General features: G+C 54.4%; 1 protein-coding gene across 9 annotated transcripts in view; it reads left to right on the top strand.

Annotated features, from left to right (window-relative positions):
* The window catches only part of DLGAP2 (DLG associated protein 2), a 777,915-nt gene that overhangs the window by 710,842 nt on the left and 53,173 nt on the right, over positions 1 to 13,900 (top strand). For all 9 annotated transcript variants that reach the window (XM_078445206.2, XM_078445207.2, XM_078445203.2 and 6 more), the window contains 2 exons: positions 398 to 545; positions 9,431 to 9,650. In XM_078445206.2, the coding sequence (XP_078301332.1) occupies positions 398 to 545; positions 9,431 to 9,650 (368 nt within the window). The remainder of the gene's footprint in view (positions 1 to 397; positions 546 to 9,430; positions 9,651 to 13,900) is intronic.

Here is a 13,900-nt window from a genome sequence, read left to right as displayed (position 1 = left end):
ATGCGTAAAGTTGCCAGAAGCTAACATGATTTTTATGAGACTCTCAGGGTTTGGGCTTAAATTCAGGAGCCAGGTCCGCTGTTGTGCTGTGTGAACGGTTCCAGTGCTTTCCAGCGCCCTGTTTCGTTTGTGTGGAACGATCCGGACTTCCCTACCTGGCCATAAAAAGCCAGCTTTCCAAGAAGCTTTGTAAATAACACCACTCCCTCCCCGCCATTACTTCTGTAGCTGAACCTGCGGGTATTCGCCCAAGACCAAGCTGTCCGTCAAAAGACAAACACGTGGCTGGAAATTTTCTAACAGCCGCTGGGCGGCGGCTGGAACGCCCCTCACCTGCTCTCCCCCTTCGGTGCATGCTCACGGAACGCCTTTCTCTTCATTTCTTTTTCTCTTTTAGCCAGAGCTACCTGCAAGCCGCAAGGGACGTGTCTGCTGCCCACAGCCTGGACCCCTCTGCCAAGTACAACTCCCCGAAATTCCGCTCCCGGAACCAGAGCTACATGAGAGCCGTCAGCACCCTGAGTCAGGCCAGCTGTGTGAGCCAGGTTGGGAACCCTCTCCATCCCCTCTCCCTCGGGTCCGGTCTCTGAAGCCACGTCCTCATGGCAGTCACCTGCTCGGGGGACGGCGGCCCCGCCCGTGTCCGAGGAAGGCAGCGAACGCAGGTGACGTTCCTGCCTGGCATCGTCTGGCTGCAGACGCAGGGACCCTGTGAGACTCGGTTCTCCACGCCCCCTACGCCGGCCTCCTCTGGGTAAGGGGTGGCGCCTCGGCTGCCTCAGCTCAGACTGTCCTCTCCCCAGGCGGCTTCCCCGCTGACACGGGCGGGGCAGGGCCGTGACAGTCAGGCTGTCTGTGCTGGCCTCCACCGCGGACGCTGGGGGTCCAGTAAGAAGAGGTGAAAGTGGTGGGTGGTGCTTGGTGCCCCCAGAGTCGTGTCTGTCGGGCTCAGAGGACCATGCCCGGCTTCACACGCGGCCCCGGTGGGATCCGTGGCCCCGGGTGAACGGCGGGTGTGGCCGCCGGCGAGTCAGGGACCCCACAGGCGTTCCCTCCCTGCTCTGAGCTGTGCGAAGAACGCGCCAGAGCAAGATGAGCCGTATGCCGGAGAATCGCTAGGAATTGCATCTCTAAGTTTTTGACTAAACAGGTTGCTTACTGGTTTCAGCTGCCGTTAAGAGCGGTGCCGGAGGTTTTGAGGGCTCCACCACGTGCCTCCTTCCGCTCACTGCAGGGCGGGCGCCGAGAGGGCGGCCCGCTGCCTCTGACACCCGTAGCCTGTGCAGTCCCTCAACCATCGCGAACTTCTTTCCCGTCGGTGCGGAGAGTAAGGCGGCCACCCAGGGTGGTAGAGAGAGGCAGTCCAGCTCGCACAGCGCAAGGGGCGGTGGCTGGAGGGTGCCGGGCATCGCTGCGCAGACAGGGGCACGTGCTGAGTCCTCAGTAAGTGACACCCTCAGTGCCACCGCAGGATCATGGTAGCAGTGGCCGTAAGTACGCGGTCCCTCCTGCTCACGGATCGTGCCGCGGGCTTCCGGCAGCTTGCCGGGGGCTCGAGCGAGCCGAAGACTCTCTTGCCCAGGCTGTCGCTGCCTCGTAGAGCAAGAGCCTGCTCATCTTGCCGTTTGTTGTCTCGTCAGAAAGCCGTGCTCCGGACCTCTTCTCCTACCCTGTCCGGGTTTTTCCTGTCCCGCAACCGAAGAAAGAAAGACCTCACTCGTTAATCAGCTCAGACGCGATTCCTCCTCAAACACAGGATGAGGTCTCCATCCGCCGCAGAGAATGCCAGTGACCCTTTGTCCCCCCATGACAAGGAAAGGACCGTTCCTGAGTCTGTACACCGGGGCCGTGCCGGCCTTAGCCCCGGACCCCGACCCTGGGCGAACCGGGACAGAGGGTCACGCCATGGTCCCAACTCAAATGCCCCTGCTAATAATAATGAAAACAGCAGTAACGACAGCAGACGGACAGCAACTAGACTACCGTAATTACCGACTTGATTGGGGACACACCCCGTTTCAGAGTAAAGCCCAAGGTGACGGCAGGAGGTGGTAGCTAAAGAGAGCGGCTGTGCCCAGAGGCACCCTTCCCCACGCCCGCACACCTGTCCTGAGAGGCCAGCGGCCTTTCCTCCTCCAGCAGCCGCGTCGCCAAAGTAGGGCCTCAGAGTCACACACGACCCACGAGGTTTGCAGCAGGGCCAGGTTTGCACTGCAGACGCTTTGTCTTTCTCTTTCCTCCTTCCTCCCTCCCTCCCTCCCTCCTTCCTTCCTTCCTTCCTTCCTTCCTTCCTTCCTTCCTTCCTTCCTTCCTTTTCCTTCTTTCCTTCCTTCCTTCCCTCCTTCCTCCTTTCCTTCCTTCCTCCTTTCCTCCCTCCCTTCCTTCCTTCCTTCCTTCCTTCCTTCCTCCTTCCTTCCTTCCTTCCTTCCTTCCTTTCTTTTCCTTCCTTCCTTCCTTCCTTCCTTCCTTCCTTCCCCTTCCTTCCTTCCTTCCTTCCTTCCTTCCTTCCTTCCTTTCTTTTCCTTCCTTCCTTTTCCTTCCTTCCTTTCTTTTCCTTCCTTCCTTCCTTCCTTCCTTCCTTCCCCTTCCTTCCTTCCTTCCTTCCTTCCTTTTCCTTCCTTCCTTCCTTCATTCCTTCCTTCCTTTCTCTTCTTTCCTTCCTTCCTTCCTTCCTTCCTTCCTTTCTCTTCCTTCCTTCCTTCCTTCCTTCCTTCCTTCCTTCCTTCCTTTTCCTTCCTTCCTTCCTTCATTCCTTCCTTCCTTTCTCTTCTTTCCTTCCTTCCTTCCTTCCTTCCTTTCTTTTCCTTCCTTCCTTCCTTCCTTCCTTCCCTCCTTCCTCCTTTCCTTCCTTCCTCCTTTCCTTCCTCCCTTCCTTCCTTCCTCCTTCCTTCCTTCCTTCTTTCCTTCCTTCCTTCCTTTCTTTCTTTCTTTTCCTTCCTTCCTTCCTTCCTTCCTTCCTTCCTTCCTTCCTTCTCTCCTTCCTCCTTTCCTTCCTTCCTCCTTTCCTTCCTTCCTTCCTTCCTTCCTTCCTTCCTTCCTTCCTTTCTCTTCTTTCCTTCCTTCCTTCCTTCCTTCCTTCCTTCCTTCCTTCCTTTCTCTTCTTTCCTTCCTTCCTTCCTTCCTTCCTTCCTTCCTTCCTTTCTTTCTTTCTGGAGTGCAGCCAACAGGACGTTACCTTAGATTCAGGCTACACATAGTGATTTGACTCTTACACACTGTGCAGAGCTCACCATCTGTCCTGTTACGTTGCTGGTACAATGTAATGACCTCCGCCCCACCATGCCTGTTATTCCTGTGACTCATTTGCTCCATCAGAAGCCTGCATCTGCCACCCCTTCAGCCATTTTGCCCAGCCCCCTCCTCATCCCCCATCCCCAGCAACCATGTTTGTTCTCCATGTTTATGGGTCTGATTCCACTTTCTCTCTGTTTTCACTTGCTCTCAACAAACAGATTCCAGTTGAACGCACACCATACCTCTTCAGACATTCCTGTGAAACTGGCCAGTTTCCCTGGGGCTCCTCATCATTATTTTCCAGACACATAAGCCATGTACTACCCTCAAGTATGTGTGTTTTTGGTGAACCCAAGCTGGGATTTCCAAAAATACGTTGGTAAAAAAAAAAAAAAACACTCTCACACCTTTCTGTATCTGAAAAGATTCGTCGTTGTAAATAATAGCAATAGAAGACCAGTTGGTTGTTTTACAGACTCTGATGACTTTGATTCCGATCGCTGAGTTCTAGGATAGGACTTTAACTTGCGCTCCAGTTTTAATTCTGAAAAAAGCATATAGTTCCTTAAGATACTCCCGGCACCCTGGTGGTGGGTGGGCCCGTTTCACTCGTGGGAACCGATCTGTAGTCATTGTGTGTCCGACACTGGCCAGTGCACTCCAAGTCAGGGAGGAAGAGGCCGTTCCCAGTAACCGAGGATGATGCCTTTGGGGTGCTGCCTCTGGTGAACCCCTCGTGTCCCTGAGACACTTGGCTTGGTTGCTAAGCTGCAGAAGTTCACCCATCATCTTTAATACCCAACGTCTCTCGAGCAACAAACATGAAATTAAAAGTCTAACTGAGCCCCTGTGAGACTTGCTTATCTCTGAGCCATGCTGTGAGTTGAGCTTGAGTCTCTGAGCTCAGGTCCGGCTTCTCTGAGCTCACGAACCGGGGAAGAGTCCGCGTAGGCGTTTGGAGGGTCTGGGATGATGCCCTGGGGTTGCCGGCGGTGAGCGTCCGGGACGGTAATAGTGCACGTGCGGTTACACCTGCCCAGTGACCAGCTTGAGGGATGGAATTTGTTTTTAACCACGAGAGTTCTCACCTGGAGGGATCTCACCAAAAACGCTAGAAACGCACATTGACAGGTTGCGTTTCGGGAGGTGTCGGCATGACACAGGCCACCTGGGTGCAGACGCGCTGTGTGCCTGGGCCGTCCCATTGGCACCGACCCTTCCCTGGCCTTTCCTTATCTCCCTGGGGTTCACCAGTTTGTCAGCCCATCGGACAGGGGACCCCAGTGCTGTTCTTATTCTCAGCACGACGTCCCTGTGGTTTCAGAGAACACAGTGGGCTTGTTGGTTGTACCCCCACCGCATGTAATGTCTGTCCGGCTGGGTCTAGACCTTACCCGGAAGAATGACCACGTTCTCCATTTCCCAGAAACGCACGGGGAGCGATAGGCTTGAAGACCACCTAGTCCTCCACCATCTGGTAAACAATAGTATGCTGGTGGTGTGGTCCCCATCAGTGTGATGGGCTCTGCCAGTGACTGTCACCCAGGGCCACCCAGCAGGGCACGACCTTGTGGTTTCCTGGCACACGCAGTGCCCAGCCACATGAACCAAGCTGCTTCCCGGCTGTGCAGAGACTTGGGGACACACAGCAGCGAGGGAGGCCCTGGGTCTCGCAGCAGTCACCTGTCTGACAGCCAGGGCAGACCAGGGGTTCGTGTCTACACCTGGCATGTCCCACGGCCACCCATGGAGACGAGCAGACGGCACCCCAACCCCGTGCTCTGTGCCACCCTCCCATCCCCTCCATCCCCACCACACCGAGCAGCCTCCTTTCCTGTGTCACCTTGTCATCTTCCCACACCCCATGTGGAAGGCCTGTGTCCCACCTGGAGGGGTCACAAAGCCACGCAGATGCCCGCTGCCCACACATGCTGGCACTCCTGGGGTCGGGCACTCCTTATGAGTCCCAGCCCCCTCCAAGCAAGCTGCAAGGACACATCCCTACTCATCCTCAGGCTGTGAAGTGGGTCCCCAGACCTCCCCCTGGCCCCTCACTGCAGACGGAAGGCACACGTGGGGAGGCACAGCCGAGCTGCGGTGCAGGAAGGGCACCTCAGCGGGAGTGAAATCACAGCCTCCAGCCAGCGGGGACCTGCCACACTCCCCCCCCCCCCCACCCCCGGCTGTTCTCACCTTCGAGGCGGCTCTGATGCCTCCTGAGCTCATCACTGCTCAGGCTGCACATTTGCTTTGTTTCAGTGCATCCACCATCAGGGTAATTCTGTTTCTTGGAACTAGCAGGTGGTGCTAGGGGTCTGGCGTGTCCTAGAACTTGCAGGTGGTGCTGGGGGTCCGGCGTGCCCTAGAACTTGCAGGTGGTGCCGGAGGTCCAGCGTGTCCTAGAGCTGGCACGTGGTGCTGGGGGTCTGGCGTGTCCTAGAAAAGATAGGTGGTGCTGGGGGTCCAGTGTATCCGAGAGCTGGCAGGTGGTGCTGGGGTCCGGTGTGTCCTAAAACTTGCACGTGGTGCTGGGGGTCTGGCGTGTCCTAGAAAAGATAGGTGGTGCTGGGGGTCCAGTGTATCCGAGAGCTGGCAGGTGGTGCTGGGGTCCGGCGTGTCCTAAAACTTGCAGGTGGTGCTGGGGGTCCGGCGTGTCCCTGAGCTGGCAGATGGTGCTGGGGTCCGGCGTGCCCTAGAACTTGCAGGTGGTGCTGGGGGTCCAGTGTGTCCTTGAGCTGGCAGGTGGTGCTGGGGGTCCGGCGTGTCCCTGAGCTGGCAGATGGTGCTGGGGTCCGGCGTGCCCTAGAACTTGCAGGTGGTGCTGGGGTCCGGTGTGGTGGGATCGCTGGGACCTCTGCATCCTGGCTGAGGAGGCACACTTGCCTTCCCCACATCTTCCAGACATGCCACTGTCTTATGGCCCCTTTTCTCTCTTCCTCTTGAAAAACCTTCTCTGGCACTATGATGGCTTCCTTCTTAAAGGAAATTCTTAAAAACTGTGGTAAAATATCTGTAACAGAACTTTCCATCTTAACCGTGTTTCAGTGTGCAGGTCAGCGGTGCCACATGCTCAGACAGTGCCCCTCACCGTCCATCTCCAGACCTCTTCCGTCTGGCAGAATGCAGACTCTGTCCCTACCAAACACTGGCCGGTGTCCCCGGTGCCACCACCTCCGTGTCTCTGTGGACGTGAGTCCCCTGGACCTCCAGCCAGCGGACTCACCCGGCGTCTTTCCTTGTATGACTGGCTTCTTTCCCCCGGCAAGTGCCCTCACGGTCCGTCCACATCACAAGAACAGTCCACCATGTGCGTGTGGGTTTACAAGTATATGTCCTCCCCAGTCCCTGCCTTCAGTTCCTGTGGGTAAATATCCCGAAGTGGCCTCACCGGACCACAGCGGTTCTACGTTTAATCTCTGGAAGAACCGCCACCCTGTTTTCCACGGCGGCCACGTGCAGGGCCGTGTCTGCTTGCCATCTGTCATGACGTCTGCAGAGCCCACCCCCGGCTCTGCCACAGACTGGACAGTCACCCTGTCACCCCCACTTTCCCAGCTTGCCCCGCTTTGGCTGTTCCGTGCCCACATTTTCCAGAAGCAGGCCCGGTTGTGTTCTGAGTTCACGGTTCACAAAGGGAGACAGAGGAAGCCTCAGGCCACACTGATTGTCTTCCATAGCTTTTACCCCACTGGCTTGGCACCCTCCTGGGATTCCCGGGGACCAAGCCGTGCTTTGAGTCCCAACGTAAAACGACACCCACTTTTCCCAGTCCCCCTCAGGCTCGGTGAACGCATCAGCTCTCAGAGGACAGAGCATTTCAGGTCCTCTCTGGACCAAGTCTTGAGATCCTTCTCAACTACTTCTATTTGGGAGAAATGAGTCACCTTCATTTCTAGAACTTCACGGATGTGTTTCTGTAGCTGGAAGTACTAGCCAAGTGGTCCTCGCTGAGATTTTAGCCTTTAAGATGCACGAGCAGGTGTGATGGTGTCCTGCCTCAAGGACAGAGCTCCTGGCCCGCAGTGGGTTTGCAGGAGGGGGTCTGCGAAACCCCGCGGCCAGGGTGCTGGGGACGCTGGCGCCATCACTCAGAGTTTGGCCTTTTCAGGCTGTCTGATGCGGGTCTTTGACATAAATGGCATGAAACGATCTGAGGCTTCTTGATATAATTCCCCATAAGGGAAAACAGAGTGTAAGAAACGTGTAGTCAGAAAATGTCATGTTTCAACCCAGCAGGTGTGTGTCCCACAAGCTTCGTCACTGGGAACGTGAGGCTGTCATGATGGGAGTGTCGTGCTTTGTCCTGACCCTGATTTGTCTGCCCCTCTCCAACTTCAGAAACATTCCTCTGGTCTTTTCTGTCGATGCGACCCAGAGATTCTCCTCCTCACACTGGGGGCCAGGCAGCCGGCCTGCCTTCCTCCCCCCTGACGCGCGCACACACACACACACACACACACACACACACTTTCCTCCTCCATCTCCAGAACCAGAGAGGGTTAGGCTCGCTCTGTGAAGGGAGCCATTTCCCAGCATGTCAGGAGCCCCACGTGGTACCAGGCAGGGCCACGTCCAGGTCTGCAGTTAGAGATTCTGGAAGAAAGCAGGTTTTCCTTCCTGTCGGAAGGGAGATCAGCTTCTCTCTCCCACTTTCACCCTGCAAACAGGCAGAGCACAGGTACTGAGCTGGTGTCTTTATCTGTGAGCATCACGCAGGGTGTTCTGCAAGTCGTGGGTGGCCTTCCGGGCAGTGGGATAGCACATTGGGACATTGGTGTGTGAGAGGCGGACACAGCAGGTGCAGGACGGAGGCAGGACGGTGACAGCAGGGGGTGCTGGGTGTGGAGAAGCCACCTGAGAAGCGGGGCAGACGTCCCGGGCGGCGTGGGCCCCTCCCAACGCCCAGGGCAGGAGGGACGGCCGGGTACCGATCTGGAGGGACAGCAGAGGCCACGGGGTGCCCCCTCAGCCCTCGCCGCCTCCCTGTGCACTGAGCCTCCCCTCCCAGCCCCGGCCGGTGCACGGGGACTTCACCAGCAAGCATCCCACCCATGCACACGTGCTCACCCACGCGTGATTCCCCCGAGGGGTGTACCCAACACAGGAGTAGCCGGGGAGGGCTCATTTATCAACGTCCCTTTCAGCCTAACACGTGACCCACCCCGAGAGCCCTGCCCGCGGACCCGTGAGCCTCCCGTCCTCACCGACGAGTGGCTAAGCCATTAAGATTTTCTTTCCTAACGTCTCATCTGCTCTGCACTCCGTTCTCTTCATCCTGGCTCTCCTGCGCACCTCCCTTCACTGGGCACCCAGATGAAGCCTATAGGTTTGGCTCTTGGGAAACGCGCAAGGATCACTACCCAGGAATGGCAGAAAAAGTGTGTCCCCTGCTAGCGCTCACTGACCCCATGCAAAGTCCCTCTAGCCAACCCGATGGGCGTGCCCCTGTGTGCCCGGCACCTGCAATCCCGCGCCTGTCCAAAGCCTCGATGTTTTCTTAACACGTTTGGACCTTTTAGGTTCCCAGGGTGACTCTATACCTGGAAATTAAATTGCAGGCGTGAAAATTATTACTTCACCTGCTAAATTGTCAAAGGAAGTGAGTCTCCTAACATCCCAGGCCGAGCAGCAGCACGGGCAGGACGCACATGGCACAGGCTGGTGACGAGGCGATGGACAGCCCGCTGGCCGTGTCTTTCTCTCCTGGACCCGCGGTCCTGCTGCTCCCCTGGGGAGAAGGAATGAGCTTCCTGCCAGATGTGTGCTTGGTTTCCATGATGATGCATAGAGGCAGGCTCAGCTCCTAGAGTTGCTGGGCCATGGACAGCCTGGAACGGTGACAGAGGCGCCGGGGTTGGGACGGAGGGGGGACCGGCGGCGTGTGCTCACTGACCGCCCAGGTGCCGAGCTCCACCCGCGTCCTGTCTTCTGTCCTGGACGGTTCCAGCAGGCCACCCTTTCAGCCACCCTCAGGGGCCCTCAGAATTTCAGTAACATCTCAGAAGTGACATTTTTCTTAGTGTTTGTGAGAAATAACCCAGTAAAAGCCCTTCCCTCAGCTTAATGGAGCCCCAAGGCCAATTTCCAATTAACTCTGCTGAAGAGACAGTACCTCAAGGTCAGGGTGAGTTTTGTTCTTTCTTTTTCTCCCGTGACCTGGCCACATCTCGCCATCACCTGTGCATTCTTGTTCCAGATGAGCGAGGCAGAGATGAACGGGCAGTTCGAGTCGGTGTGTGAATCTGTCTTCAGTGAAGTCGAATCCCAGGCCATGGACGCCCTGGACCTTCCCGGATGCTTCCGGACGCGCAGCCACAGTTACCTCCGAGCCATCCAAGCTGGTTACTCCCAGGACGACGAATGTATTCCCGTGATGACGCCCTCCAACACCACCCCAACTGTCAGGTCCACAGCAGGTAAAGCCGCCCTTTCCGCCTTCCTGGTGAGAACCATGCAGGGGTGCGGTCTCCATCCGGGAGGAGCGGGCGCACCTTCGCCGCACACGCGATACACTCTCCGAACGTTTGGTAACTTTCCCAAATTGCATTTGTCCCATTTTCCTATTTGCAACGGTCTTTTGAAACACTTCTTTTGTCGATAACCTTTCTTTTTCTCAGAATGCAATCTCTTAGGTATCAAAGTTCTTGCAAATAACCAGGTATAACTTCTGTAAAGTTTTCTGCAGGAAAAAAAGTTTAAGGGCTGACATTTAGAAAGTGACTGTGCTTTAAATACCAAGGTTTAATAGATTGCAGTAAAACTCGAGCAGACGTGCAGTGACTCCGGGGCTCCCTCACCTTCTCCTCCGGTCTGAGTGCTGAGTGCCGCCTGGTGGGCAGATCCATAAACATGATTCACTGCTTGGAGCAGATCCTTCCTTCATGTAAATTCACTAATCATCCCCTTCAGTGTCACAGTTTGCTTCCATTCTTATGGAAAACCATATCCACCCCTTTGAAAATTTACCACCTACACGAAATATCAGCGCCCAGTATTTCCCTGCGCTGTTACTGTTTCTGTAACATAATGAATATACATGGCCTGGAGAAACCATAAAACACAGCAAGCAATAAACGTTCGCGAGCCCCACATAAAGGCCAAGCGGAGAAAGTCAGAAACGGGCAGAGTTGGGGAGCGAGGTCATCTGAACACTGTCGGAGCAGGGAGGGGACAGTCTGAGAAGAGAGCTGTGGGGGCCTGGTGGTGAGGAGGAGCAGGGTGAGGAGGAGGGAGGGCTGCGGCAGCTCAGGGAGGGGCATCCCCACCGTCCTGCCACTCAGGAGAGGACGGCACGTGGTTGGCTAGCAGCAGACGGGAAAGGACACCCTGGACGCCAGCCTTGTTTCAGGATGCCGGCCCTCGAGCACCTCAGGCTTGTCGACTTGCCGAATCTCAGATTTCAGAAGTAGCTGTGAATAATTTATCAAAGGGCATGTGTGTGTGGGTCCTCAGTGATCTTCTTGTGTGGCGGGGGGCACCCAAGTGGAGGGTTGGTGACACTTCTTGACCGTGAAGCCTTGGGGTGTTCGGAAGAGGCGCACAGCACCGTGGGGTGCCGCGTCGCCAAAGCACAACTCTGTGGAGAGAGTAGGGCAGGGCCGTGGGCATGCCCCGTGTGACATCTGTCACAGATGTGCCACTGTGATGGGGCCTGTGGGTGATGGGGCTGAGCCTCCAGGCCTCCTCCTAGGTGCCCTGTATCTTAGGAAGTCTGTGACACCCTGCAGCGAGGTCATGGACCAACCCCACACCGTGGCCTTTGTGGGAAATGGCCACATTAGGAACTTAGGGAGGTAATGAACTTCACAAGCACTGCCTTTTAAAAAGTACACTTTTGGAGATCTTTACTGATCTACTCACCAATATTTGTTGAATGTCTCGTATAAGCAAGTGACAGGCCCTTTCACGGTCTTCAGAAATGCTTTGAAACGATAATTACCTGGCAGAAAATGACTTTATCGTGTTTGTCGTTATGGGAGAATAAAAATAAGACAGTTTTCATAGAGATCACGCAAGAACCAGTGCAGAACTCACACTAAAATTCTGATTTGTGTCATTTTCCCGAACATGTTGTTGTGTTCCCAAAATGTATGCACCAAATAAGTCCCAAAACGTATTTCCCTCCGGAGTTTCTACCAGACCTTGGCCTAGTTATTGAGCCCAGATCTCCTCCAGGCCAGAGGGGACAGGGTACAGACTTGGGGAAGGGTCTGAGAAGCAGGTGACCTGCTGGGAATCTCATTCTGCAGAAACGGAAAAGGGGTCATTATTCCACCATTTCCGGTTTTACCCTAAGCACTGCATTTTTTTTTAATTTTTTTTTTTTATGTTTATTTATTTCTGAGACAGAGAGAGACAGAGCATGAGCGGGGGAGGGGCAGAGAGAGAGGAAGACACAGAATCCGAAGCCGGCTCCAGGCTCCAAGCTGTCAGCACAGAGCCCCATGCGGGGCTCGAACTCACAGACCATGAGATCATGACCTGAGCCGAAGTCAGTCACTCAACCAACTGAGCCACCCAGGTGCCCGACACTGCGTATATTGATAATCTCACTTCCCAGATAGAATTGGGAGGGTGTGCAGCAGTTGTCTGGTTAATAAGATGAATGAAAAATCCCTACCTGCAACATCATAGAAATACAAAAGTTTGGGGGAAAACCATCCAACGACACAGGATGTAAACGCCCGCTAAGCTTCTGATCTGATTCAGAGCTTCGTGTTTGAATCTTCGAGGCAAAATGTGATCTGTCGTTTTATATTAAAATAGTTAGAAGATCGTAGAGCAACGTTGACATTTCATAGTTACATGGGTAGGTGTGTGTGTGTGTGTGTGTGTGGAGAGAGACAGATTATTTTGGCAAATTGATTTTCTTTTATGGTTCTAAAACTCTCTTGAAAATAATTCCAAAACAAGCTATTTTCAAAATCATTCACAGTGATTATTTGGAAGTCTCAGATGTATTTAAATATGTATTTAAATATGTTTCTTTTTGTGGCTTGAAAAGTGGAAGCTGCTGTCATGAGGCTACGTCCCCTTGAACAAGGATGAACGTGTGATTTTAATATGCATCTAGTAGCCATTAAGTACCAAATATGTGCATGAAAGGTTTGTTAAGAATGTGAAAATATGTGTCAGACATTCTGTTTTAAACACTGACAGGTGGGAGCCACCAGGAATGGGTGGCTGGCTTGGAGTGACTGGATGTCACCTGTTTTCTCCCTCGGCCCTTAAAGGCACGTGGAGATTCAGCCGAAACAGAGTCCGTTCCTGTGCTGTCCAGGGACCCCCGATAGGCGTGGACCACGTTTCTCCTGCACTGTCTTTCATTATAAGGAATACACCTATCGATTAGTGTCCTGTCCTTAAACGGAGTGGTTTTCAAAACATCTAACTTTCATTTCACACATGGTTTCTTTCTCATCGGTGAAATGATTTATCAGAAAGATTTACTTGTCTAAATATGCATTTCACCCAACTTTTCTAGGGAGAGCGTGTCATTGATATTATGGAGGAAAATGCTATGACATTAGATTATAATGATTTTTCTCTGGGTCAAAAGTTCTTTCAACAAGTGTCACAGCTGATTCTAGAAGTCATTAAAACAAAGGGAAAATCCATACAAAGCATGAACAGAGGAAACAGCCATAAATTTATTTTTATCCTGTTGTTTATATTTCAATAATAACCTGTCCCTCGGGGGCACGTAAGAATCTGCTTCCAAGATGTCCTGGCTTCTAGGGTCTGACCGCCTTCCTAATACGCCCCCAGCCACACGGCCCATTTCCGTCACCCACCGCGTCTCCTTCTCGGACTCTGGCACCCTTGCCTTCCTCATGTAAGGGCCTGTGATGCCATCGGGCCCCACACGCCCCAAGGGTGGCGTGTAAGGTGACGTAGTTATAGTCCCAGAGATTAGATGTGGACATCTGGGGGTGTGGGCATCCAGACCACCCTAACGGGACTACCACATCGTTATAGTAAATATTGGCTGGGCGCATGCGTGAACGGATGGACGGATGGATGGAGGGGGTCTTCTCTGGACCCACGCCAGGAGATCTTCCTCTCAGTCACACAGAAGCATGGGGTGCCCACTGCTCTGCTGGGCGTGTACTAAATCCAAGCTCCTCCTGCTGACCGGAAACCAAATCCAGTCGAGGCTCCCGGCCAGGAGTGTCGCGAATCCCCTGACCTGTGGCAAGGTGACGTGGAGGGCTCTCCTCCATGCTCTCCTGGAAGCGGACGTCCTGCCACAGCCACGTCTCTGACCTCATTGCCACGTGTGGCGTCTGAGGTTCGGGGACAAGGGATGAAGACTGGGACGTTCGCATCCTTTGTGGGTCTGGCCATGGTGCTGAGATCCGGAGGTTAGCAGATGTGTCTGCAGAGCTCTTACGTGGCGGTTCCCCCTGGCCTGTGGACTTGCGCGTCAGAAGAAGTCAGGATACGCCGCCTGGATACGGAAATGTTGGGACATAGTCTGTGCGATTCTAATTGCCTGTGATTCCTTGGACTATATAACCTACGGGTCAACGAGCGAAAGACAGCCTCCACCCTCAGGACCAGTGAGCGAAACTGTGCAGACAGATACCTGGACACAGAGGAGGGGGCCCTCAGTTTACCTGGCTGGTGGCGGGCAAGCCCCAAGAACGCAATGTGCCCTTCCCTC

This window comes from Panthera onca, chromosome B1, assembly GCF_046562875.1.
Source record: "Panthera onca isolate mPanOnc1 chromosome B1, mPanOnc1 haplotype 2, whole genome shotgun sequence".
Classification (NCBI taxonomy): Eukaryota; Metazoa; Chordata; class Mammalia; order Carnivora; family Felidae; genus Panthera; species Panthera onca.
This window is presented reverse-complemented; position numbering and strand designations above follow the sequence as displayed.